Genomic DNA, 25,312 nt, shown 5'->3' with positions numbered 1-25,312 from the left:
GCAAGCATTATTCTAAATTTATTTACAAAAGAGGAGGTTTGGCAAACAGAGAACTGTAAAGGATTTCAGAGTGACAGACAGGTTACAGAATGGGTATGCGGGTGGCACATGCAACTTAATGCAGAGAAGTGTGTGTGACAATGCATTTTGGGAGGAAAAACAAGTAGGAATATCAACTCAAAGGAAAGATGGTGAAGGCTGTGTAAGAGCAGAGAGACCTAGGAGTGCATAATTCTTAGAAAGCGAGCATTTGGTAGGTAAAGCCATTAAAAACGGTAGTATCATTTTGCATTTTTAAAATTGGGGCTTAAAGTACAAAAACAAAGAGCTATGATAATTTTTCACACATCAATGGTTATACCACAGTTAGAGTACTGTCTGCAGTTTTTGGCATTCCATTATAGAAAGGATATTGAAGCCACCGAAATCACACACCAGAGATTCACCAGGATGATACCAGGAAATATAAACTATAGTTACCAAAAGAGACCTTTTCCACTGAAGCAGAGAAAGCTATGGCAAGATATTATTGAAGGTCTTTTTAATTATTAAGAGTTCATTAGGGCGAATAGGGGAAGACTATTATTTGTTTGACAAGTCAGTGAAGAAGGGTCATCAATTTAAAATTGGCATTGAGAGTGGGAAGAGAAGTTAAGATAGATTAGAACAATTTGAAGACCCTTCATTTTCATGCATTTCTGGCTTACACGCCAAAATAATCTCATCTAACTGCCAATAAATGATATTACTATAAGCAAAAGTCACTTCAGTAATGTTATTAAAGATGCTGATAAACAAAAAAATCTATGGGCTGAATTTTCCAGGCCCTCGGCCCACGAAGTTGGGAATGGAGGCGGGGTGGATGCAAAAATACTGGCGCCAGGTGGCATGTTAATTCAAAGGCTCCAATCCTGGTGCCAGCAATAATCACTAGGGTGGGGGAAGGATGGAACAGGAATCCTGCTCTTCACCCAATTGAGGCCAATTAACACTATTTAAAAGCTCGTTTAGGGCTTGCCCAGGGATGAACTTTAAATTTTTTAAAGGGGAAGACAAGTTACCCATGCCTTCAGAAACTGACCAGCTAAAGGGAAGTGGGTAAAGTGTGGGGGGCCAGCCATGGCTGCCCCAGGGCATCACCCTGGCCCCATAAGAGGGTCAATGGGGCAAAGGGGGATTGGGCACTTGGTAGGAGGTGCCCTTGTCACTGCACAGGTGACAGGGAGTGTGGGCACTCAGCACCTGGGTTTTGAATGTAGTTGGCGCCCCCCCCCTGGCATTGCAGGTGACAGAAGAGCAGGGGGCAAAGCTGCCAAGGGCAATTGAACAGTGACCTGCCCAGAAGGAAGGCTCCAGTTGGCAATGGGGGCATGATTCTCAGATTTTGGGCCTAGTGGCATTGAGGGGCAACAGTCTCCTCAGGAAGGGCAGAACCCTGAGCATCAGAGGAGGGTATGGAAGAGGAAAAAGGGGCAGGAAGGCAATGGAGGCCAAATCCTCAACACACGATGTACCGCCGAAGATGGAGCTACCTGGAGATGACCGAGAACCAGTGCCCCGGGAGACTGCGACTCTCCAGATAGGTGGTCACAGAGATGTGTACCCTCATCATCGAAGGCCTCACACCATTGGTCACCATATTCTGCCAGTGGCTGTCAAAGTCACTGTGACCCCGAACATCTTCGTTTCTGACTTTCTAAAGATCATCTGCGGACCTTAGTGGCATCTCGCAAACAGCTGCACACCACTGCATCTCATAGGTCACTGATGCCCTATTTGCCAGAGCTGGACAACACATTCATTAAATGACAGACATGACCTCACAGGAACAGAGGGCATTGGGTTTCACCTCCATCGCTGGATTCCCTGAGATGCAGGGCATCATTGATTGCACCCATGTGGCCATCAAGGCTCCCAGCAACTGGCCAGTGAGATCCATCAACTGGAAGGGCTTCCACTCCCTCAATGTCCAACTGGTCCAACAAGCACAACAAGAGCTGCCCCATATGTGTTTCCTTTCCTGGCAGCTGCCATGACTCTTTCATCCTTTGCCAGTCCAGGCTGCCTCAGATCTTCACTCCAACCCCAAAAGTGAAGGGATGCATCCTAGGGGACAAGGATATCTCTTGACGAGATGGCTACTCACCCCTTTGTGCGAGTCCCAGAGAGAGGCACAGAGGTGATACAACCAGTGCCACCTGCTCACTAGGACAACCATTAACCAGGACATCAGGCAGCTGAAGATGCAATTCCGGTGCCCGGACCCGTCGGGTGATGCCCTCCAATACCCTCCTGCAAGAATCTTAGTCATTGTGGTGGTCTGCTGCCCCCTCCATAATTTGGCCCTCCAGAGAGGTGTGGACCTTGAAGGTAGTGAGGCCCTGGAAGGAGACTGCTTCTCTGGGGAGCAGGAGTTGAGAGAGGAGAAAGAGGATGCAGAGGGAGATGACATTGAACAGACAGGTGCCCCTGCTGCACGACAAGGTGGCCTCTTCCTATCACCCTCCGAGAAGAGGACCTCTCTCCTCTCCCTCACGGCATTCAGCATTAGGTCCAGGTCAGCATTGATGAAAGGAGGTGCTGCCCTGCCCCAGGTGCCAGGCCTCCTGCTCCCCTGACATCTCACTTCCCTCAGGTGCAGTCCCTCAAGACAACCAGCAGCCTCAGTGATGACTGCCGTGGGCTGTCTAAATGAGTTCCACACTTCGGGCCTGGATTTTACCAAGCGTACGACACTGGACGCCATGGTGGGGGGCGCGGAAGATTGTTCTAGCAGAGGCCCACCACGGAGGCTGACGTTGGGAGGGCCTGGCCCAATCCTCCCGGCAGTAGCAAGGCTCCGTGATGACCCCAGCTGGGTGACGGGACCTGGATTTATATATTTAAATTGCTGAGATGCATAAATTTAAATCAACTTACCTTAAATCTTCCGGATCCACTGCAATCTTCGGTGTGGCAGACAGCACTCCCGTGCCTTCAATTCCCTGGCATGAAAAAGGTGGCATGACACTGGTGGGAAGGTGCCAGGAGTTAAGAGTTTCAGTGCGTGGGGGGGGGTGGGGAACAGGGTCAAATGAACCTAATGGGTGTAGGGGATGGTAGGAAGGAGTGTACTTTCAACTTTGTGCAGTCTGGGGGTGGGGGGAGATCAGATTTAAAAGGTAAGTGATTTTGGGGGGGGAAGGGCAAATAGTTAATGTAATAGTTATTGGGGGGGGGGGGCGGGTGGGAAAGGGGTGTTAGAAATTTATTGTACAAATTTTGGGGAGATACTACTTTAAAAGTTCAAATTGACCGGCAAGGCTGGCTTCCCTTTTAAAAATGGCGCCAGTGCCTGTGCACAGGCAGCTGATGCCATTGCCAGGGACGGACAGCCCACCCCTCCATGTGATTGGGGGAGCAGGCCACCCTGGCTATTTAAATGAGCCACCATGCAGTGGGCCACCATTTTTTGAGCTTGCCGCTGAGAACGGCAGTGGGCTCTTAAAATCCAGCCCTTCATCTAGCCTGCCTCCATTCCCGCTCACATTGGCTCTAACTGGCAGGAAACCCGTCTCCATATCAATTAAGGGCTCACCCCTGTGAAAATCTGAACGTTAACCCATCAGAAGTGGGTTTCTGACCTGAAAACTAACCTGGCTCCTGTTTCCCACCTCCCTGGTGAAAATTCAGCCCTTTGTCTTTTATACTAAGCAGGCGAATGATCTCAAAACACTATTTTCTAAAGGAAAAATTATACCACTTTGAAACTCCCATACACATACAGTTTCAAAATTATGCAAAACTGTATCTAATCAATAAATTGCTGGACTTATGTATCAGTCACTGCCTTTGACATTGCTTAACTGGCTGCGCTGTCACTACCATTTTTAACCAGTATTTTATTTGACAATACCAAGCCTTCAACGACATGAAAAGTCTCTATTCCTAAAATTGGAACTTTTTGTTTAATTATGTAGACTGTCAGAGCTGATGGAATGAACACTTTTCCTCTTTGAGCACTCTCTGCCAGCATCAAGCAATTCCAACCCACAGGTAGCACAGACAGCTGCAAAAAAGGCTCTGCCCCAATGAAAAAGATACTTTATGATTTTAGAAACCAAAAAGAGTTCATTTTACTAGCAAATAGACATGTAATTTTCTGCTGGGTGAATTTGTTCAATAGGATTTTGTTTACCTTACTGGCAGAACTTAGCCAATCGAGGCAGCCCTGCAATAACAATCGTTTCATGATTCTCAAGTGACTTATCTAAATAAAGTCACAACCAAGTCCAACCATCCAGCTTTAGAGAGTGGAAACCTAAAAGGAATTAAGCACATGGATAGCCTAATCCACCAATACAGACACTTCTGGATTTTTAAAGAGTGATGTGTGTCTAATCAAGCTTAGAGTTTTGAAATTTAAAACATAAAGTAAACTACACTTTAAAAATTTTAAAATCTGTTTATGTAAAAAATATTATAAGTTATAATAAAAATAATTGATTATTTGGTTCTAGTCTTTTGTATGTTTGTAGTGATTAATGAAAGCATCCAAATCTTGAAATCTTTGATTTCCTATGAGACAGAAAAAAATTCAACTAAGCAGTGCATTATAGCTTTTCAGCAGTTTACCACTGTTTAAGGTGACCCTGAACGTGGTGCTACTCAACTGATAAGTGCTGGTGATCAGCAGTTTGAAAGCTTGCTGGTAGTTGATGGAGTGGTTGTTTAGTCTTCCATAGATCCAGCATTCTAGGATCGTTTCATCGCAACAGCATTGGTCCAGTTAATATCACAACTGCATCAAATATTTAGTTGCTCCATTGTTGAATTAACTCCAGCTGATGGATCAGCTAATCATTACATGGTCATTTTAATTTTCCCAATGAAGGTTGCTTCAACTTTTCTGAAAAGCTCACTGACGGGATTAATAAGTCTTAACAAGCAACAGCAGTTTTTTTAATTCCACTTCCCTTTTATGGATTGGAAAATAAGGAATTGCACAAAAAAGAAAATAACTGGCAGTTTCAACTAGTGTTCATCAACTTTAATGAGACCAAAATATTCCCCATTGTGTCTTGTTAAAATTTCAGGTCTGAGCTGTAGGGCTGCAATTTCTTTCCTGGGTCCCGATCCCACTGTCGGGAGGAAATGCAGATCAGAAACCCACAAATACCAGTGTCGAGACCCAGTGGGTGATTTTTGAGGAAGCGACCAATTAAGTGGCCACCTCTGGGAGCCTCATCCAATTAAGGATAGAGGGCAGGCTCCCAAGGCTAATGGGCCAACAGAACCGAAAGATCGGCAGCCCCACCTTCAGAGGTAGGAACTACAATGTAGGTAGGGGAACAAGACGGAGGCACCCTCTGAAGAATTTTTCAAAAACATTGGAAATAAAAAGTGGCCACTGATGTCAGACCATCATTGTGGAGGGGGAGCCTGCTGCCAAGAGGCCTCCTCCATTGATCGGCCAGGTTACAGCTTCAGCAGGGGCCTTCATGTCGGCTGGAAAATTTTAGGCGGTGTCAGGAGAGTGACTTTAATAGGCCCTTTAATGACTTAAATGTCTACCCAACACTTGCAGGTAGGTAGCCATCAACTCCCTCCCAATTCCCCAACCCCCCCCTCCAAAGCAGTCAGTTCCAAAATGGACTGGAGGCAGGAACAAGCCGACAAATCGGCATGCCAGCCGGTAGGGGAAAATTACCGTTCCACCCGCCTCCAGTCCCATCACTGCAGCCAAATGAAAACTCAGACCATATATTCGCTTAGATCCAGTTTCACGGTCACTCATGTCAGTGGAACAAGCATCCTTACAATCTGGAAAGTACTTTTACTATCCAATATCTAGCATAACCTGAGGACCATAAGAGTTATATACCTTGTTGTGCCTACTCGATACTATGAACACATGTGCTACCACATACATTTTCACTATCTGTTAGGAGGCAGACTGAAAAGCATTCAATTGAGATAGGGCCAATCGTAAACAAAAAACATGGTTTATATTAAATTCAGTAAAGGAATGACAAAATATCACTTTCACTGAGAAATTTATCTATTTACTATCATTCCCCATAACAACAAAATAATAGATTATGCAACAGTCCCCTTTCGTTCTGGAACAAATTGAGCTAACTCACCAAGACTCCTTCGACAGCACCTTCCACATCCATGGCCTCTACCACCTAGAAGGACAAGGGCAGCAGATGCATGGGAACACCACTACCTGCAAGTTTCCCTCCAAGCCACACACCATCCTGACTTGGAACTATATCACTTTTCCTTCACAGTTGCTGGATCTAAATCCTGGAACTCCCTTCCTAACAGCACTGTTGGTTTACCTACACCACATGGACTGCAGCAGTTCAAGAAGGCAGCTCACCACCACCTTCTCAAGGGCAATTAGGGATGGGCAATAAATGCTGGCCTAGCCAGAGATGCCCACATCCCATGAAAGAATAAAAAAAATGCTGCTGCACAATAAAAATTGACAAGATCACGTAGTGAAAGAAGTTGCATTTATATTGCACCTAATTGCATCCTCAGAATGTCTGAAAACACTTCACAACAAATGAATTACTTTTGGAGTGCAATCACTCTTGTTATATAGACAAACATAGCAGCCAATTTGCAGAGTAAGGTACCTCAAACAAGAAATTAATAACCAGTGAATCTATTTTTGGTAGGAAGAATTTCAGCCAGGAGAACTTCCTATTCTTCTTTAAATAGTGCTATATAATCCTTTACCTCCAATTTAACAAGCAGTTGATGTTGGGATTTAATATTTCATACAAAAATAATGGAACCTCCAACAATGCACCATTCCCTCAGTATTGCAGCCTAGATTTGAACCAATTACCTTCTGACAGAATGAGAGTGCTATTACTGAACCAAGCTGACATGAGTTAAACATCCTTGTTGTGTTATTTAATGCCTAGCATTTAGAAATGCATTCTAATCTGAAACAACATAAGAATATTTCCTCTAGTGTAGTTATAGTGTTTATGATTTAGCCACAAAGAGAAAGCGAAAGAACTCTTCCCTCAAGATGTAAGAAAGATCACTTGGTAAATATTCTTCATTTTACTGTTAAGTGTTTTGATTTAATGCACTTGGCAAATAGCAGATTGTTATCATAATCAGATTTTCCCTTATTTCAATCTTAAATAAAGGTATATTCATTTATACATTTATACTTAGATATGATCATGCTGATTATGCTACAAGTTCTAGTTGTGCATATCAGGATGATATTGTTACGATAATTTTCTTTGCTCCACTGACTGGAAATCTGACTTTATATTTAAGAAATTTAAAAAGAACATTTTCAAAAAGACAAGCTGCCTGCAAAGTCATCCTTTCAGCTTAAGATGATCACCTAGTTTGCAACACTGTATCCTACATTACAAAGGACTGTGAGGAGAGAGACTAAATGTCTGCTAATATCCCAGCAAGAACCAAGACTCAGGAAGTTTAAAGGAACTACTTGTTCTCTCAGAAAGCAGAGAAATACTGCTAACTGCTATGTTTGAATGACTGAGTGACTCTCATGCGACAAGCCCCTCCCCATCTGTAGTTTTAAGCTGGTGTTTTCTCTGCAGCAGATGAGAAGCTTTTGGACATTGACATGAGCAGACCCTAAGTGGGGATCCCTCTCTTTCTCTCTCTCCCTCCATTCCAGCTTGAAAGCTTTCAAATCCTGTTGTTGACTGATCACCTTTGCTACAATCAGAAACCCCATTGGAGGAAATCATCCACATTGCAGACTCCAAGTGACCTGCCAAACCAGTCATCTACCTGTTCAAACTAAAAGCCTCAGGATCACTGAATTCAGCTAGAAGCCAGCTGAATCACCAAATTTCACAGACTGTATACTCTTTTTATGGACTCTAACTCAACCAATCCACCTTTCCCCACTATTTGTGTGCAGTTAAACCTCTAGTGTGTGTGTGTGTGAGTGAAAGTTGGCTTGTTGTTTACTATTTTTGTTAGTTCAGTTTAGATACAATAAAGTTAACCTCTTTCCTTATTAACTTAAGAAAATCTGTCCGATTGGTTCTTGTTATGATCATAGCAAGTAAGGAATCAAACACCTACTGAATTGGCCAGAATTAAACCTGCTGTGGTCAAACAAGGAGGGAAAAAGGGACGCCCTTAAACCCCTCCTCACTTGACTGTAACAATGTCATGATTTTGTTTGTGAACCATGAAAAGCTTTGATTCTTCACTGTATTGCAATTTCAGGCAAGATATTCGAAGATATTCTGAAGCAGCTCAGGTTGTGTCATTGCCATTTAACTGACACTATATACAATATACCTAATATGGAAGTGGAAATATTCACACAGGGCTTATGTTTTTAAAGTCATGGTTGTGTTGCTGGGACAGAGTGAAATTGAGAGGGTCCGAAAATGGAAGTGGGGGCAGTGAATAGGGATTACCCCACACTGTTGCTTCCGATGCAGGCAACATGCAAACTTCATTCAAACAAAATTCAATCACCTGACAGGAGTGGTCAAGGTCAGTAAATGTGCCTTCAAATATCATATTACAGCCAATGCACCACTAGCATCACAGACTGCTAAATGCACTGTACACCCATCACTCACCCATCTCTATCAATCACAACTCATACCTAACATTCATAGCTTTACCTCATCCTCAAACACTTAGCACTGCTCACACCCACATCTCATAGTTTGCACACACTGCCAGCTATTCAAGCAGGACACCCAATCACCCAAACACGCTGCACAACACTCACTGACACACTTCCCTCTCTTTTGCAGAACAAGGTAGTTAGTGCATAACCAGAGACAGCAGCCCCTAAATGGCAAGGAACAGGCATCGCTGCATGTCCTTAACCCAAGGAGGAGATACTGCTTGCCATCACTGGAGCAGCCATGACTGTGGCCACGGCCAGCAACGGGGCTGAAATGATCAAAGATGCTGGTATCCTCCTTCTCACATTCCACATCCCCCTCAACCCAAAATCTTTTCTGAATTACAAGCTGCAGATAGTGTAAGCATGCACATCATTCATTCCCGTCCTACACTTGGGCCTTTTTTCTTTCAGATACCCAAGAACTTCAACCTGGACAGGCAGTGGTGGAAGAACAAGAGGTTGAAGAGCAGGAAGACAGTGATAAAGAAGAAACAGTCATTTGCTCTAACATTCACAACCACCAGCTCAGATACTGACACTGAATGTACTTTAAAAGATAGCTTAGATGGGGTTCTTCACATGGTGAGACACTGGCACTTCACATGGTGAATGGCCTGCATCTAGGGCAGGAAACAAGGGAAGAGTCATAGAGTCATAGACGGCACAGAAGGAGGCCATCTGGCCCATCGAGTCCACGCCAGCTCTCCACAGGCACCAGCTCGCCAGAGGGCAAGGTTGGATATAAGTTCTGCTGCAGAGGACTCAGATGAGGACTCCAATGGGGCAGCCTACATGGAAGGCTTAGGGGTATGGACAACGAAATGCTTGGTGCATTGAGAAGCCTGCCAGAAAGCCTTCAATCAATGTCAAGGAGCATGGAGGAGTCTGGTACCAACATGGCACAGAGTTTTATGTAGAGCTTGGAGCCCATCCTTTCCAACTCCATTTAGCACACTTGCAGACCTAACCATCATGCAACATCTGATTTCTGATGCCTCAGCTTCCATTACAACACAAGCAGAAGCCACCCAACATCTGGGTGCTGCAGTGAACATTCAGACTGAAGTCGTGCAAGGACAGCTTACTGTCATAGAAGCTCAGACTGCTCTTAAGAAAGCTCAGTTTGCTGCTACGCAAGCTCAGACTGCTCTCATGCAAGCTCAGACTGCTACCATCATAGCTGTGGATACCAGTGTTCAAAGGGACTTGCTGTGTGTCACAGCAGTTCAGCGATCTGTCCTCCAACAGACTACTAGGATTGCTGATACACTCCCGGGGAAGGGGTAGTGGCTCTATAGAGTATGAATCTGCTGTCCTCTCTCAGGATAACAGCATTCATCTTCCCATCACTGCCACACCATCAATGCCCTTGCTGTTGCCTGTCAGCCATTTGGTCCAGAATGCTGCCGCCCAGGCTGAGATGGTACAGTCCGAACATGAGCCTTCTAAGACCAGAGCTGCTCAAGGTTGTCCTGCAAAGATATTTGCATTCTCCCCCACTGAAAGTCAGCAGATTTCACTGCAGCAAATCTCCAAGGCTCCTTCAACAACACCTTCCAAACCTGCAATCTCTACCACCTAGAAGAACAAATGCTTGGGAACACCACCATCTGCAAGTTCCCCTCCAAGTCACACACCATCCTGACTTGGAACTATATTGCCGTTCCTTCACTATCACTGGGTCAACATTCTGGAACTCCCTCCCTAACAGCACTGTGAGTGTACCTACACCAGATGGACTATAGTGGTTCAAGAAGGTAGTTCACTACCATCTGCTCAAGGGCAATTAGGGATGGGTAATCACATCCCAAGAACAAGCTAAAAAAAAGCCATGCTGCAGCTACTGGGATAGCACTGCATAGAAGCAGTAGGACAGGCAAAGGCAGACAAAAGATAGACAGTAAGGGAATGCACAAGCATGATTAGTTTAAGTTTGCATGCAATATGGCATGATTTGATTTTTAAATTTGGTTTGGAATATTTATTTTGCGTTGGCTTTTATTTTTGCATCTTGGGCAAGCAGCTGCTATGGTGGTCAGTTACAGAGGGAAGGTAAGGTTTGGGACCGTTGGTGAATGGGAGAATCAGAGTTGTGCTCCTGGTATTGCATTCAAATAAGTCAATACTGACATCCAAGCAGAAAGAGGCTCTGTTACAGTCATAGAGAGATACAGCACCGAAACAGGCCCTTCGGCCCAACAAGTCCGTGCCGACCATCAACCACCCATTTATACTAATCCTACATTAATCCCATTTGCCTCTCACATCCCCACCTTCCCTCAATTCTCATACCACCTACCTACACTAGGGGCAATTTACAATGGCCAATTTACTTATCAACGCACAAGTCTTTGGCATGTGGGAGGAAACCGGAGCACCCGGAGGAAAGACACACAGTCACAGGGAGAACTTGCAAACTCCGCACAGGCAGTACCCAGAACCGAACCTGGATCACTGGAGGTGTGAGGCTGCAGTGCTAACCACTGCGCCACTGTGCCACCCATTAGTTGCCTCCTCCTTCTCAGCTGACCGCTGTGAAGATGATGGCAACAGTTGTGCTCTCATGATGATGAGGTTGTACAGCATGCATTAGACCACCAGAAATCTTTATATATGCTCTGCCAGGTATGACAGGGCTCCTCCAGAGCAGTCCAGGCAGCAAAAGCTGCCAATGGTCTCCTCTATCACATTTTATGTGGTAGTATGGCTTAGTTATATGCATGCTGCGCATCTGCAGTATGTCGTCAAAGGATACCCCTTATCACCCAGTAGCCAGGTTTGTCCTGGCGACTCAAATGCAGATGGCACAGTGGATTGCCAGAGGATGTAGCCAACCTGTCTGCTGCCAGGACACCGGGCATTGACCTACATGAAACGCTGCATATGTTCGCAAACCAGCTGGACACTGAGGAAGAGGAATCTTGCTTTATCTCGTCTCTGCTCATTCTCCCTGTCATGCTGCAGTCCAAGGGAAAAGCCTACTATTGCACCCATATCTGGGAGCAAGTGGTTGGTGCAGAATCCTTGAAGTCAAGATCAAGTGCTCCAGCACTTGCCACACTACTCCTTACAGACATCAGCAACTTTAAACAACTCTGGAAACCACCAAACACATCTACAATCACAGCACAGCCAGTAGAAATCAACCAGCAGAAATCAATCAGCAACTAATCTGAAATTAGTTGATGATCCCTTCAAATAGCACTGACTGAGGGTTATTTCTAATGCTGAATCTGTGTTCAATTGTGCGAGGTTAGGAGAGGGCATTAACTGGTGCATGAGTTCAAAATATCAGCCGTGGCATCAAATCAGCGGTACACGCTCGTTATCACAATCTGCCTGTTCTACATACTTCCTGCCCGCACACTGCCACCTTCAACAAAATGGAGTCTGACATGGCTAGCACCAGAAGTGTGCATGTGCACCGCAGATACCATTTTGAAGGCAGAATGACATCTGGGGTGTTGAAAAAATTGCGCATTAAGGAGCGGAATTTCGCAGTCCTTTACACATGAACCATGTTATCCCTGACCTGCTGACCACTCATAACAAATACTTGAAATAGAAAAGTATTTCATTTCCTAGCACTGATCTCTTTTACATTGATAAGCAGAAGAATTGCCTGAGAACATAGTTCTTGAATAAGAAGGCATTAAAAATGTACAGTTCCAGGAAACTGCTTTCAAAACACCACAATCCACTTCCAAAATGATAGAAATCTCTAAGGTATCTTACAAAAGATGTAACGAGGTGTCTGTTTTTTTTCCCACAAACAAAATGTAGAGTCAACTGTTTCCGTTTGCTTCAGGTGTGCTGAAATTATGTAGAAATCGTTTAAGTGTCTGTTATATAATCAGCATTTTAAGTAGCATTCCTAATCCTGCAGTTTATGCCAAGTTCATGCTTATTCCAATGAAGAGGGTTAAGTCTACTGCTAAGGTATTCACCTATGCCAAACAGTGATATGAAATGCCACACCCCTTGTGTTTTTAATATTTAGGCAATTATTATTATAGATATCCTAGTAATTATTCCAAGCACAATTTATATTTTGTTACACCTAGAATACTTTCACCATGGAAAATATTGCTGCAAATCATGTATCCTTGAATATGTGAGGGAAACACTTAACAGTGTTGAAACGGTTCGAAAAACATTCTGGGATGTTCTGTTTCAGAATCCATACCACACATACAGCCCATTCATGTACAAATACTCTTACACAACTGTTATATAAGTATAGTAATGGCCAAAATAATATATCAGTTTAGCTGTATAATTGCCACTTCTACTGTCAACATTTGCAGATGGGTTAAATCCTACTCCCTTTATTTTATAGGAACACTGCTTGAAAATACATTGTAATTTATCAACTTGTCTGTCACCAAGTAACCATCAGGAGCCTACTCTGTAATGACCTACACCCGACTGAAACTACTTTTTGTGATTGCAACATAACGAAAGTTCATAAAGGCACAGAAATGTGGATGCCACAAAAATAAATTCCAATATTACTTCCCTTGTTTTAAGTAACTTCCATTGGGGTATTAACTCTTCAATACTCAATCACTGAATCATATTGAATCACGAGGTTCCGTGTTCAAGTCCCACTCCAGGGCTCGAGCATAAAAACCAAGGCTGACACTCCAGTGCATTACTGAGGGAGTGCTGCACTGTCGGCGGTGCCGTCTTTCAGATGAGACGTTACATCGAGGCCCCATCTGCTTGCTCGGGTGGATGTAAATGATCCCATGGCACTACTTTGAAGAGGAGCAGGGGAGTTATCCCTGTATCCTGGCCAACATTTATCCCTCAATCAACATCACAAAGACAGATTATCTGGTCAATCCCATTGTTGTTTGTGGGAGTTTGGTCTCCACATACTGGCTACAATGACTCCTGCATTACAATGACTACACTTCACAAAGTACTTCATTGGCTGTAAAGTGCTTTGAGATATCTGGTAGTCATGAAAGGCACTATATAAATGCAAGTATTTTCTTTTTTCACTCAGGAAAACTTTCAAATAATATAACAGTCCTCTCTAACTGAAAATTGTAGAGAATAATAGCGCAGAAACATAAAAACCATGTATCCACACCATTTGAGAGGGCAGCTGATTGTGAAGGTAAACAGCTAGCTCTGGAATTATATTTGCCATGACTTAATAAATATTATTTAACTGTAAATAAGTTCAGGGGGTAGCAAATGTTATAACTGAATCTATATATATTCTTAGGGACATAGGAGCAGGAGTAGGCCATTCAGCCCATCGAGTCTGCTCCGCCATTCAATATGTTCATGGCTTCAACCACTTCAATGCCTTTTTCCCACACTATCCCCATATCCCTTTATGTCATTGGTATTTAGAAATTTGTCAATCTCTACTTTAAACATACTCAATGACTGAGCTTCCACAGCCCTCTGGGTTAGAGAATTCCAAAGATTCACAACCCTCTGAGTAAAGAAATTTCTCCTCATCTCTGTCCTTAGTGGCTTCCCCCTTATTTTGAAATTGTGTCCCCTCATTCTAGACTCCCCAACCAGGGGAAACATCTTACCTGCATCTACCCGGTCTATCCCTTTATTTATTTTGTAGGTTTCAATGAGATTACCTCTCATTCTTCGAAACACTAGAGAATACAGGCCCAATTTCCCCAATCTCTCTTCATAGGACAGTCCCGCCATCCCAGGAACAAATCTGGTGAACCTTCGTTGCACTCCCTCTATGGCAATAATATCCTTCCTGAAGTAAAGGGACCAAAACTGCACACAGTAGTCCAGGTGCTGTCTAACTACTTGAGTACTTGTGTACTCAAATCCTCTTGCCTTCTTAATTGCTTGCTGCACCTGCATGTTTGCTTTCAGTGACTTATTGACAAGGACACCCAGGTCCCTTTGTACATGTACACTTTCTAATCTCTTACCGTTTAAGAAATAGGTGAGGTTTTAAATGATTACTTTTCATCTGTGTTCACTATAGAGAAGGACGATGTAGGTGTAGAGATCAGGGAGGGGGGTTGTGATATACGAATAAATTAGCATTGAAAGGGAGGAGGTATTAGTGGTTTTAGTGGGCTTAAAAGTGGATAAATCCCCAGGCCCAGATGAGATGTATCCCAAGCTACTATGTGAGGCAAGAGAGGAGATAGCACGGGCTCTGACACAAATTTTCAAATCCTCTCTGGCCACAGGAGATGCCAAAGGACTGGAGGACAGTGAATGTGGTACCATTATTCAAGAAGGGTGGTAGGGATAAACCAGTGAGTCTAACATCAGTGGCAGGGAAACTATTGGAAAAAATTCTGAGGGACAGAATTAATCTCCACTTGGAGAGACAGGGATTAATCAAGGATAGTCAGCATGGCTTTGTCAGGGGGAAATCATGTCTAACCAATTTGATTGAATTTTTCGAGGAGGTGACGAGGTGTGTAGATGAGGGTAAAGCAGTTGATATAGTCTACATGGACTTCAGTAAGGCTTTTGATAAGATCCCGTGTGGGAGTTTGGTCAAGAAGGTAAGAGCCCATGGGATCCAGGGCAATTTGGCAAATTGGATCCAAAATTGGCTTAGTGGCAGGAGGCAGAGGGTGATGGTCGAGGATTGTTTTTGCGATTGGAAACCTGTGACCAGTGGTGTACCCCAGGGATCAGTGCTGGGACCCTTGCTGTTTGTAGTATACATTAATGATTTAGATGAGAATATAGGAGGTATGATCAGTAATTTTGCAGATGACACAAAAATGGGTGGCGTTGTAAATAGGGAGGAGGAAAGCCTAAGATTACAGGATGATATAGATGGGCTGGTAAGATGGGCAGAACAGTGGCAAATGGAATTTAATCCTGAGAAGTGTGAGGTGATGCATTTTGGGAGGACTAACAAGTCAAGGGAATATACAATGGATGGTAGGACCATAGGAAGTACAGAGGGTCAGAGGGAACTTGGTGTACTTGTCCACAGATCACTGAAAGTAGCAGCACAGGTAGATAAGATGGTTAGGAAGGCATATGAGATACTTGCCTTTATTAGCCGAGGCATAGAATATAAGAGCAGAGAGGTTATGATGGAGCTGTACAAAACGCTAGTTAAGCCACAGCTGGAGTACTGTGAAGAGTTCTGGTTGCCACACTATAGGAAGAATGTTTTTGCACTGGAGAGGGTGCAGAGGAGATTCACCAGGATGTTGCCTGGGCTGGAGCATTTCAGCTATGAAGAGAGACTGGGCAGGCTCGGGTTGTTTTCCTTAGAGCACAGAAGGCTGTGGGGGGACCTGATTTAGGTATATAAAATTATGAGGGGCATAGATAGGAATAAACTTTTTCCCTTAGCAGAGGTGTCAATAACCAGGGGGCATAGATTTAAGGTAAGGGGCAGAAGGTTTAGAGGGGATTTGAGGAAATTGTTTTTCACCCAGAGGGTGGTTGGAATCTGGAACACGCTGCCTGAAGGGGTGGTAGAGGCAGGAACCCTCACAACATTTAAGAAGTATTTAGATAAGCACTTGAAATGCCATAGCATACAAAGCTACGGGCCAAGTGCTGGAAAATGGGATTAGAATAGATAGGCTTTATGGCCGGCACAGACACAGTGGGCCAAAGGGCCTGTTTCTCTGCATAACTCTATGACTCAAAAATACTCTGCACATCTCTAGTGGATTACTCTTTAAAAGAATATCTGGAATAGATCAAATCATCTTAAAGTGAAATGATTCTCTTTATAGCTATCTTGTCTAAAATGCACTGTACAATGTAAACCCAAACTGCAGAAAGATAATTGCACAATCAGAAATTTCCCTGCCCAGATTCAGAGAAACATGGTATTAATTCTTACTATTGCTTTCTCGGTCAGGTTCTGAACTAATTGCATAACTATTCTTAGCAGTGACTCATTTTCAAGTTGGTTTTGCATACCTCCACTTAAACCCATGATGTGTTATTGTAAGTAAGAGTTTTCTTTCAAATAAACAGAACAGTCTCAATTTGACCCAAATCGGTAACTTACTTTTGTGAATCACACTGATAAAGACTGGAAATATGTACAAAAGAACAAAATGTAAATACCTTATGAGCAGTATTGACATTATTCAATACATTTTACCTACTTATCTATGCCCTGATATTACATTAATAATTCTAAATAACTGATTAAATTACAGAAATTCAATTGTCAAAAATTCACATGGCAAATTTTACAATTTTTTAATCTCTGTGAGATACTGATTTTTTGTCAATCAATTTATTTTAAACTACATTAAAGTAGTTTTACTAGAAGACAATCTAATTCACTTTAACAAATCATGGTGTGCACAAAGCTCCTGATCTTTAAGATCTAAATAGCCATCAGCTTGCAATAAAGTTATCAATCATTTAGCAATGGTTTTTCCACAGTGGTCCCTCTGCATACATTTCAAGCCTCATTAGCCATTTTCTCATGCATTGTCCCATTTTTCTCAAATATAAATCCTTCTGTAATCATAAAGGTAAAAAGCCATCAGAGTTCTATTGCTGAAAAAAATGGTGGCGACATTGAATCTTAACCTGCATAAATCTGAAGGCACATGGCCCTGTATTCATTATAGACTGTGCTACCAAAAATGTACAAAAGTATTTAGATACATTATTGTACTCGCTGAGCACCCCTGTAGCTTTAGCTCGAAGCTGTTCAATAGAGTAAAATAAATCCTTCTGAACTCCCAAGAAGGTATAAAGGAAAGGCCTAAGGTCTGAGACCAGAACAATCAGAAGTGAAAAGCAATGACATACATTGTACATTGACATACTAGAAAGACCCTTTCACCATACTGAGAAGTTTTTAGATGCAGTGACCTCTAATTTAGGATAAATGTAGATAAGCTCCAACAAAGCACAAAAAAGGACACACAAACATTGGAGATTGTCATTCATACCACATTTTAGTACAGTATCTAGCATGCAGTAAAATGCTGAGAGGAAGATAAACTAACTCTGGGTAAATATTAAGAATGTCAATTTTAATTTAACTTATTTGTTGTTTAATCAGCATGGAACCAATTGTTTGTCTTAATCCATTTTGCCTGGGTCCACTTGGTTACTACAATGGAACTGAGAAAGAGTAAAAGTGTATTTAATTGCTCTTGTGGCTGTGCTGATCAATCACCCATTAATTTACCAAGATTTCACTCTCGATCAACTAAACAATACTCATGCTGTGTGCATGCTTTGGAATGGGGACTGTGGCTCCACATTTCTTGGTTCCAAAGTAAAGTTTACTTTTTTCCTTTTGTTAAAATTCATTGTTTTAAACATGTATTTTAAACTGAATGGTGGACATGCCACTGTACCAAAGATGATTCAGGAACTACCAACTTACAGCTATTATTTGAATATTGTTCAGCCTCTCTTTGTAATACTATAATTTAACAGCTGATAAAGATAACTTATCAAAACTGAGCTTTCAAATTATTACTGGCAAACCAGATTTTTAGCCGGTTGACAATACATGACAATCTTAAGAAGTGATTTAAAATATATGCTTCTGCTGTGGAGGGCAATCACACATCCACTTTTTCCCTTGCTCAGTTATGGTATGGTATTGTATTATATAGTCACAATTGCATTGCATGAAATAACAATGAAAATGTCTTCTTTAATGTAAGGCAGTGATTATTTGTGAACTATAGATATTCAATTATATGCATCACTGCTTAGTATCTGCCTGCCTTCATTTTTAGATGCAGTTATACAACCACGTTTGCATTCTTGCCAAGTTGTTGGAGAAACTTGTCTCACATAGGCCCCCTTGAGGAAACTCACATTGCCTGGGTTTGAAACCAAGTATAACTCTATTGTCACACCTGGTTTAAAATGCTCAGGGAGCCCTTTGGATTTCAGAAAAACTTAGGCAGAATTGTTTTGAGAGTGTGCATAATTATGTATGCACAGAACTCTCCACTGGTACTGAGAGATCATTTCACAACAAAACAGAATAAATCAGATTCTGACAGGCTGGAATGGATTCTATAGCATAGCTACACTATAAAACTAACTTTATAGGCACAACAAATTTCATTGAATACTGCTACATAGTATTATAAGAAATCACTGTGGCACGTCCATCAATGAACATGATTTATCCCTGATGTGGAAGAAAACACGTTGATCGAGGGGAATGAACACATGATGGAACGATTACTTTTTTTTCCATTTTCATTATTGAAGCATGAATGTGTTATGTACCTGAAACTACATTTTATGAATATTCGTTCAGTACTGACCATTGGACTTCGAACCTGTGCTAAATGATAAGACCTCATGCTCTTCCAACATATAAAAAACGTTTTAAAAAGTTACAATCACGCTGTTCCCCGTTTAAACTTCCAGCAAATTTGATGTTTCATTTATTCTGTTCTTTATTTATCAGTTTATAAATTTATTTAACTCAGTTCCACTTAGTTATAGTACTAAAATACAAAAAAGTAAAAGTGGAGTTAATTTGTATTGGTGCATTCACTATATCTGGGCTAAATAAAATAGTTCGGGAGGGTGTGAAGTACCCAATTTATTATTAATAAAAACAAGAAATGCTGGAAATACTCAGCAGGTCTGCAACAGCTATGGATAGACAAGCAGAGTTAACGTATCAGGTCAGTGACCCTTCATCAGAACTGGCAAAGCCAGAAATGTAATAGGTTTTAAGCAAGTAAAACAGGGTTGGGACAAGAGATAACAAAAGAGGTGTTGATAGGACAAGGTCACAGGGAATAACTGACCAGAAGGTCATGGAGCAAAGGCAAATGGTATGTTAATGGTGTGGTGAAAGACGAAGCATTAGTACAGAAAACTGAACAGCCTGGCCCCAAGCACAAGCATGAAAAAAACAGTGGGTAGGCACAGTAGAAACAAATTTTAAAAACTGAAATAAAATAACAGATAAAAAAATAAAAAATGACTAAAAATAAAAAGCGGGGCCCATCATGCTCTGAAATGATTGAACTCAATGTTCAGTCTGGCAGGCTGTAGCGCACCTAATTGGTAAATGAGTGCTGTTCTTCAAGCTTGCATTGATGTTCATTGGAACACTGCAGCAATCCCAGAACAAAGACGTGGGCATGAGAGCAGGGGGGAGTGTTGAAATGGCCAGCAACTGGAAGCTCGGGGTCATGCTTTCCGACTGAGCAGAGGTGTTCCACAAAGCACCCTACGTCATTTTGACAATTTCCAGTTTCCTGGCCCCAACTGCCTCCTCTTCACGATGGACATCCAATCTCTCTACACCTCCATCCCCCACCAGAACGGTTTGCGGGCTCTCAGCTTCTTCCTTGAACAGAGGCTCAACCAGTCCTCATTCCTCCTCCACTTGGCTTAAACAACTTCTCCTTCAACTCCATTCACTTCCTTCAAGTAAAAGATGTTGCTATGGGTACCCACATGGATCCTAGTTATGCCTGTCTTTTTGTGAGATATGTCGAACATTCCTTGTTCCAGTCCTACTCAGGCCCCTTCCCCCAACTTTTTTTCTGGTACATTGATGACTGTATCAGTGCTGTTTCCTGCTCCCAATAGAAAACTCTATCAACTTTGCTTCTAATTTCCCCCCTTCTCTCACCTTTACATGGTCCATCTCCGACACTTCCCTTCCTTTCTTCGACTTCCCTGTCTCCATCTCTGGGGATAGGCTGTCTACTAATAGTCATTATAAGCCCACCGACTCCCACAGCTACCTCGACTACACTTCTTCACACCCTGCCTCCTGTAAGGACTCCATTCCATTCTCCCAGTTTCTCCATCCAAAGCATCTGCTCTGATGATGCAACCTTCCATGACAGCACTTCTGAAATGTCTTCCTTTTTCCTCAACTGAGGATTCCCCCCCCACTGTGGTTGACAGAGCCCCCAACCTTGTCTGGCCCATTTCCCGTACCTCTACCCTCACCCCTTCCCCTCCCAGAACAGTGACAGGGTTCCCCTTGTCCTCACTTTCCACCCCACCAGCCTCAGCATCCAAAGGATCATCCTCTGCCATTTCCGCCACCTCCAGCGTGATGCCACTACTAAACACATTTTCCCCTCCCCTCCCCTGTCAGCATTCCAAAGGGATTGTTCTCTCCGTGCCACCCTGGTCCACTCCTCCATTACCCCCACCACCTTGTCCCCTTCCCACGGCACCTTCGCCTGCAATCGCAGGAGGTGTAATACCTGCCCATTTACCACCTCTCTCCTCACTATCCCAGGCCCCCAAACACTCCTTTCAGGTGAAGCAGCGATTTACTTGTACTTCTTTCAATGTAGCATACTGTATTCACTGCTCTCAATGTGGTCTCCTCTACACTGGGGAGACCAAACGTAAACTGGGTGACCGCTTTGCAGAACACCTCTGTTCAGTCCAAAAGCATAACCCCGGGCTTCTGGTTCATGTCCATTTCAACACTCCCCCCTGCTCTCATGCCCACATCTCTGTCCTGGGATTGCTGCAGTGTTCCAGTGAATATCAACGCAAGCTCGAGGAACAGCATCTCATTTACTAATTAGGCACAGCCTGCCGGACAGAACATTGAGTTCAATAATTTCAGAGCATGATGGCCCCCCCCACTTTATTTTTAGTCAATTTTTATGTGTTTATTTTATTTCAGTTTGTTTAGTTTGTTTCTACTGTGCCTACCCACTGATTTTTTCATGTTTGTGCTTGGGGCCAGGCTGTTCAGTTTTCTGTCAATTAACACCCTCTCTGTACTAACGCTATGTCTTTCAACACACCATTAGCATACCGTTTGCCTTTGCTCCATGACCTTCTGTGACCTTGACCTAAGGACACCTCTTTTGTTATCTCTTGCCCCACACCACCACCCCCTCCCCCCCCCCCCCTCCTTTACTTCCTTAAAACCTATTACATTTCTGGCTCTGCCAGTTCTGATGAAAGGTCAGTGACCTGAAACGTTAACTCTGCTTCTCTCTCCACAGATGCTGCAGATCTGCAGCGTATTTCCAGTATTTCTTGTTTTTATTTCAAATTTCCAGCATCTGCAGTATTTTGCTTTTATTACCCAATTTATTAACTCTTTTGATTTCACATTCTAAGCGGTCCCTATAATAATTTACTGCGTTTTACTTATAGGAGGGATTAAAACTTTACATATTATAGATGAATCTTACGCATAATTAAAATTTTATTCTGTCACTGAATTACAATTCAAGTTGCCACACAAAAAGCATATTATTACTTTTCTGTCGTTATTGGAGCGTTAACAAGGTACTTGAATCATTATTGTAATTTTAGGCGTCTTTACGTTGCCTGGTGTGAGTAGGATCTGAGTCAACTGGCAATTTTTCATTCATTCGATTTATTGTTCGCTTTACACCACAGTTAATGCAGAGACCTCAAAGCTGAGTACCTGAGCTGCGACGGAGCGCACAACAGCCGCAAGACGGACTGTGGTAGATTGGGCTTAAAGAGACCTTGAGCTGCGTGAGTACGAGCTGTTGAACATCTCCTGCCTTCGTGCAGCGCAGAATGTTAGCGACTATTCATCCCACCCGCATACCGCAAAAACTGCGACGTATCTCCCTGCTCCTGTCCACATTTCTTACCAATCTCCACGTAGAAGATTTACGTTATCTTTCAGTATACTAATCATAGACCAAGCCGAAGGTTATGTGGATGTGCCCACATCACAATTATATACTCTGCGAGTTCAGTTGTTATAGAGAAATAAAAACAGAAAATATTGGAAATGCATGTCAGGTCGGGCAGCATCTGTGGAGTACTTTCTGTTTTATTTCAGAGTTCCAGCACCCCAAGTTTTTTGCTTTTGTTGTATGTTACATAGAAACCTCGGTTTGTGAAATGATAAAAAAAAATAACATGCTTGAAAAATAATGACTGAAAATAATTCCTATTAACCAATTGTAAGTATCCTATTGCCCGTGTCAGACATTAGAAGTTATTAATTAATTGTCTGCGACTATTTTTAATTACATGTGTAAGAGCAAATATGAACGTATTTTCCTCTATCTTTACAATCCCACCTTTATAATAGAACGTAGAAGCGATGCGTGCAAACGAATGTAGTTTTCAGTCTTCTTAAAAAGGTAGGACAAGATCATGTACTATTCGTACTTTCACAATTCAGCGCATATGGATGATAAAAGGTCATTAGGAAAGCTGAAAGAAAAATGCTGCCGCCCTCCGCCGAGATTCCAAATCACCCCACGATCTTTAAAACGTCGACAGCGGACCTGGAGGTGATGCGGGTCGAGAGGTTACAAGTCTACAGCCGATTTGAAGAAGCTATGGGGTACCTACAAGGGAACTCCGAGAAGCGCAATCTAGAACTGAGTTACTAACCATTGCACTTTGTGAAATCACTTTCGAAATTACACATACTGACAACTTCAACAATAGAGCTCCGTAGTAGCATGGGCGAACCTAATAGAAGGTAAAGACGCGAAAGGCATGCGATTTGTCTAGTTTCGCACACCCCCGCTGAGGAATTGCACTATATTTCAAGAATTTAGAATCGGATATTGTGAAATGTAGGGCACCTACACTTATTTCATTATTATACATCAACTCTTTCTTCGAAACTATTCCTTAACTTTAAAAATGAGCTACTGTCGTAAAAGATTTTTTTCGCCCGCAATAGCTCGCTCCTGATTCCAAAACTGGCCACTAACATCTGGATTATTCGGCACTTTTAAAACATTTGCTACCCACACTTAAAACAAGAGACAGTCTTCAGTTCCAGGAATCGCCAAGTCCCGTTCGACAGTCATTCACTGCAATCGTGGGAATATCCCTCCTATACTTAAGTATCAGTTCCCTGCAATTGGTATATAAAGAAGAATTCGAATTTTCAATAAATCAACAGTTGGTTAAACATTTGGTTAGTTCCGAAGGACGAGACAGTCAATGTGCAATACATATTTCACCCACGAGAAGAAGCTACATTTTGCTTTCTCTTTACGATTACCAGGTTTTCCAGAATTTGTAAAATATTACTTACGCGCTGTAACTATATTTCCAATCTGGCTATAAAGTACAACTGCTATTAAAATATAAGACATCTTGAAGTGAAACAAGTGCCTTGTACAAATTCAAGGATGAATGATGAACTTTTTCTTGAATGAAGACGGCTTTCCCCCAAAAGTTATTTGTCGGTCCTCTGCATGAGCACGATGAAGATCTGTTGTAAAATAGCCACAGTATGAAATCCTCTACATGTCCAATACGAACGCTCCAAGACTATCCTGCCCTTCACGTTAGCTCTGGTTTACCAGAACAAATTTCACAAATATTTAGATGTTAATAACAAATCTCAGGTCATAAGTAATGTATCCAATGCAGTTGTGAAAAGGTTAAGATAGCCTAGAATCCAGTAATTTCTACTCCGTAATCGACATCATGTGCTTTTATACCATTCCCCCGAACTCGCCGCGGAAGCGTTACGCCCCAGTGACGTCGCAGGGATCTTGGCAGACAGAGACCCCACCTTCCAAAAAGACTCTTGTCCTACTTAAGACTTGTCCTTTGATTACAGATTAGGCAGAGAGCTTGGAAACTTTACAAACTCTGCAAACCCTTAACTGTTCTGAAGAGCTACATTGCTAGTCAATTACATTACTCGTTTCATACATGACCAGCGTATTTTATGCGGACTGATTGCCAATACTAGACGTTATTACAGGGATATTTTAAACGTTCGCTTTGAATAAGTCAAAATTGTTTCAGAAACGCAAAAGCAGCATGATTATTTTACTTGGCCTCAGTTTTGCAAAAGAGTATAAGACAAAACTATTAAGTGGGTCTAAAACGATTCCTTAACGTAAAAACTGAGCTACTGTCGCAAGAAGTATTTTCTCCCGCAGTAGCTCGCTCCTGATTGTAAAACTGGCCAGCAACATCTGGCTTACTAGCCACTTTTTAAAGCGTTTGTTGCTCACACTTAAGAACAGTGAGACAGTTCTGGAAATAGCCAGCTCCCGTTCGATAGTCATTCATTGCAATCGCCCGTTAAGGATTAAGTATCAGTTCTTTGTAATTAGTATGAGGAAGAATTAATCTTTTCAATAAATTAACAGTTGGTTAAACATTCAGTTAAAGTCCCGAAGGATGAGACAATTTGTTTAATAACTTTATATCGCGATATATGTTATCCTGGGAGTAGACTGTATTTTCGATATGGAAGTAATGGACACGTTTTGTTGCGTGTTTCCTCATGTGTTTGATTTTTCTGTTGGAAGTCTTGCCGTTCTCACGGTTGACAGGAAGGAAACCACCTTATTTGCGTGTTTAGAAGCATTTAAACATTATACAAATGGGATGGGAGGTATTTGAGGAAGTTGCTGCAAATAAAGGAGATCTAAAGCTCAAGTAATCAAAAGTTGAATCCGATGTGCCACATATTTTTGCCAAGTGAATACCGCGTTTTCATGTTCATAATCAGCTTTTAACGCATTGGACTGCTTTTGGCTTGATGCAAACCAAAGTAGAAAAGACGCTTTTTAACCTTTGTGTCACGCAAAGAAGTCTGTGCTTCTCTACCCAGAACTTAGGTGGGTATCATTTGCTGTGCGCTACTGAGCAGAAGCACGCCTCTAATCTTCGCCTGAAATTGGGAAGTTCCTTGTGTTTGTTCCCGTGAAATGCGGCCGGATGTGGGGGTGGTGATGGAGTCGTTGTTACAATCAC

At 42.4% G+C, this 25,312-nt stretch overlaps 1 protein-coding gene across 3 annotated transcripts in view; it reads right to left on the bottom strand.

Moving 5' to 3' along the window:
* The window catches only part of flt1 (fms related receptor tyrosine kinase 1), a 306,847-nt gene extending 282,808 nt beyond the window's left edge, over positions 1–24,039 (bottom strand). For all 3 annotated transcript variants that reach the window (XM_068033545.1, XM_068033546.1, XM_068033547.1), the window contains exon 1: positions 23,628–24,039. In XM_068033545.1, coding sequence (XP_067889646.1) covers positions 23,628–23,688 — 61 coding nt within the window. In that variant the 5' untranslated portion in view covers positions 23,689–24,039. The remainder of the gene's footprint in view (positions 1–23,627) is intronic.
* Between the last annotated feature and the right edge of the window lie 1,273 nt (positions 24,040–25,312).

This window comes from Heterodontus francisci, chromosome 6 (assembly GCF_036365525.1).
Source record: "Heterodontus francisci isolate sHetFra1 chromosome 6, sHetFra1.hap1, whole genome shotgun sequence".
In the NCBI taxonomy this organism is placed as follows: domain Eukaryota; kingdom Metazoa; phylum Chordata; class Chondrichthyes; order Heterodontiformes; family Heterodontidae; genus Heterodontus; species Heterodontus francisci.
The sequence above is the reverse complement of the archived record's forward strand: the minus strand, read 5'-3'. Positions and strand labels throughout refer to the sequence as shown.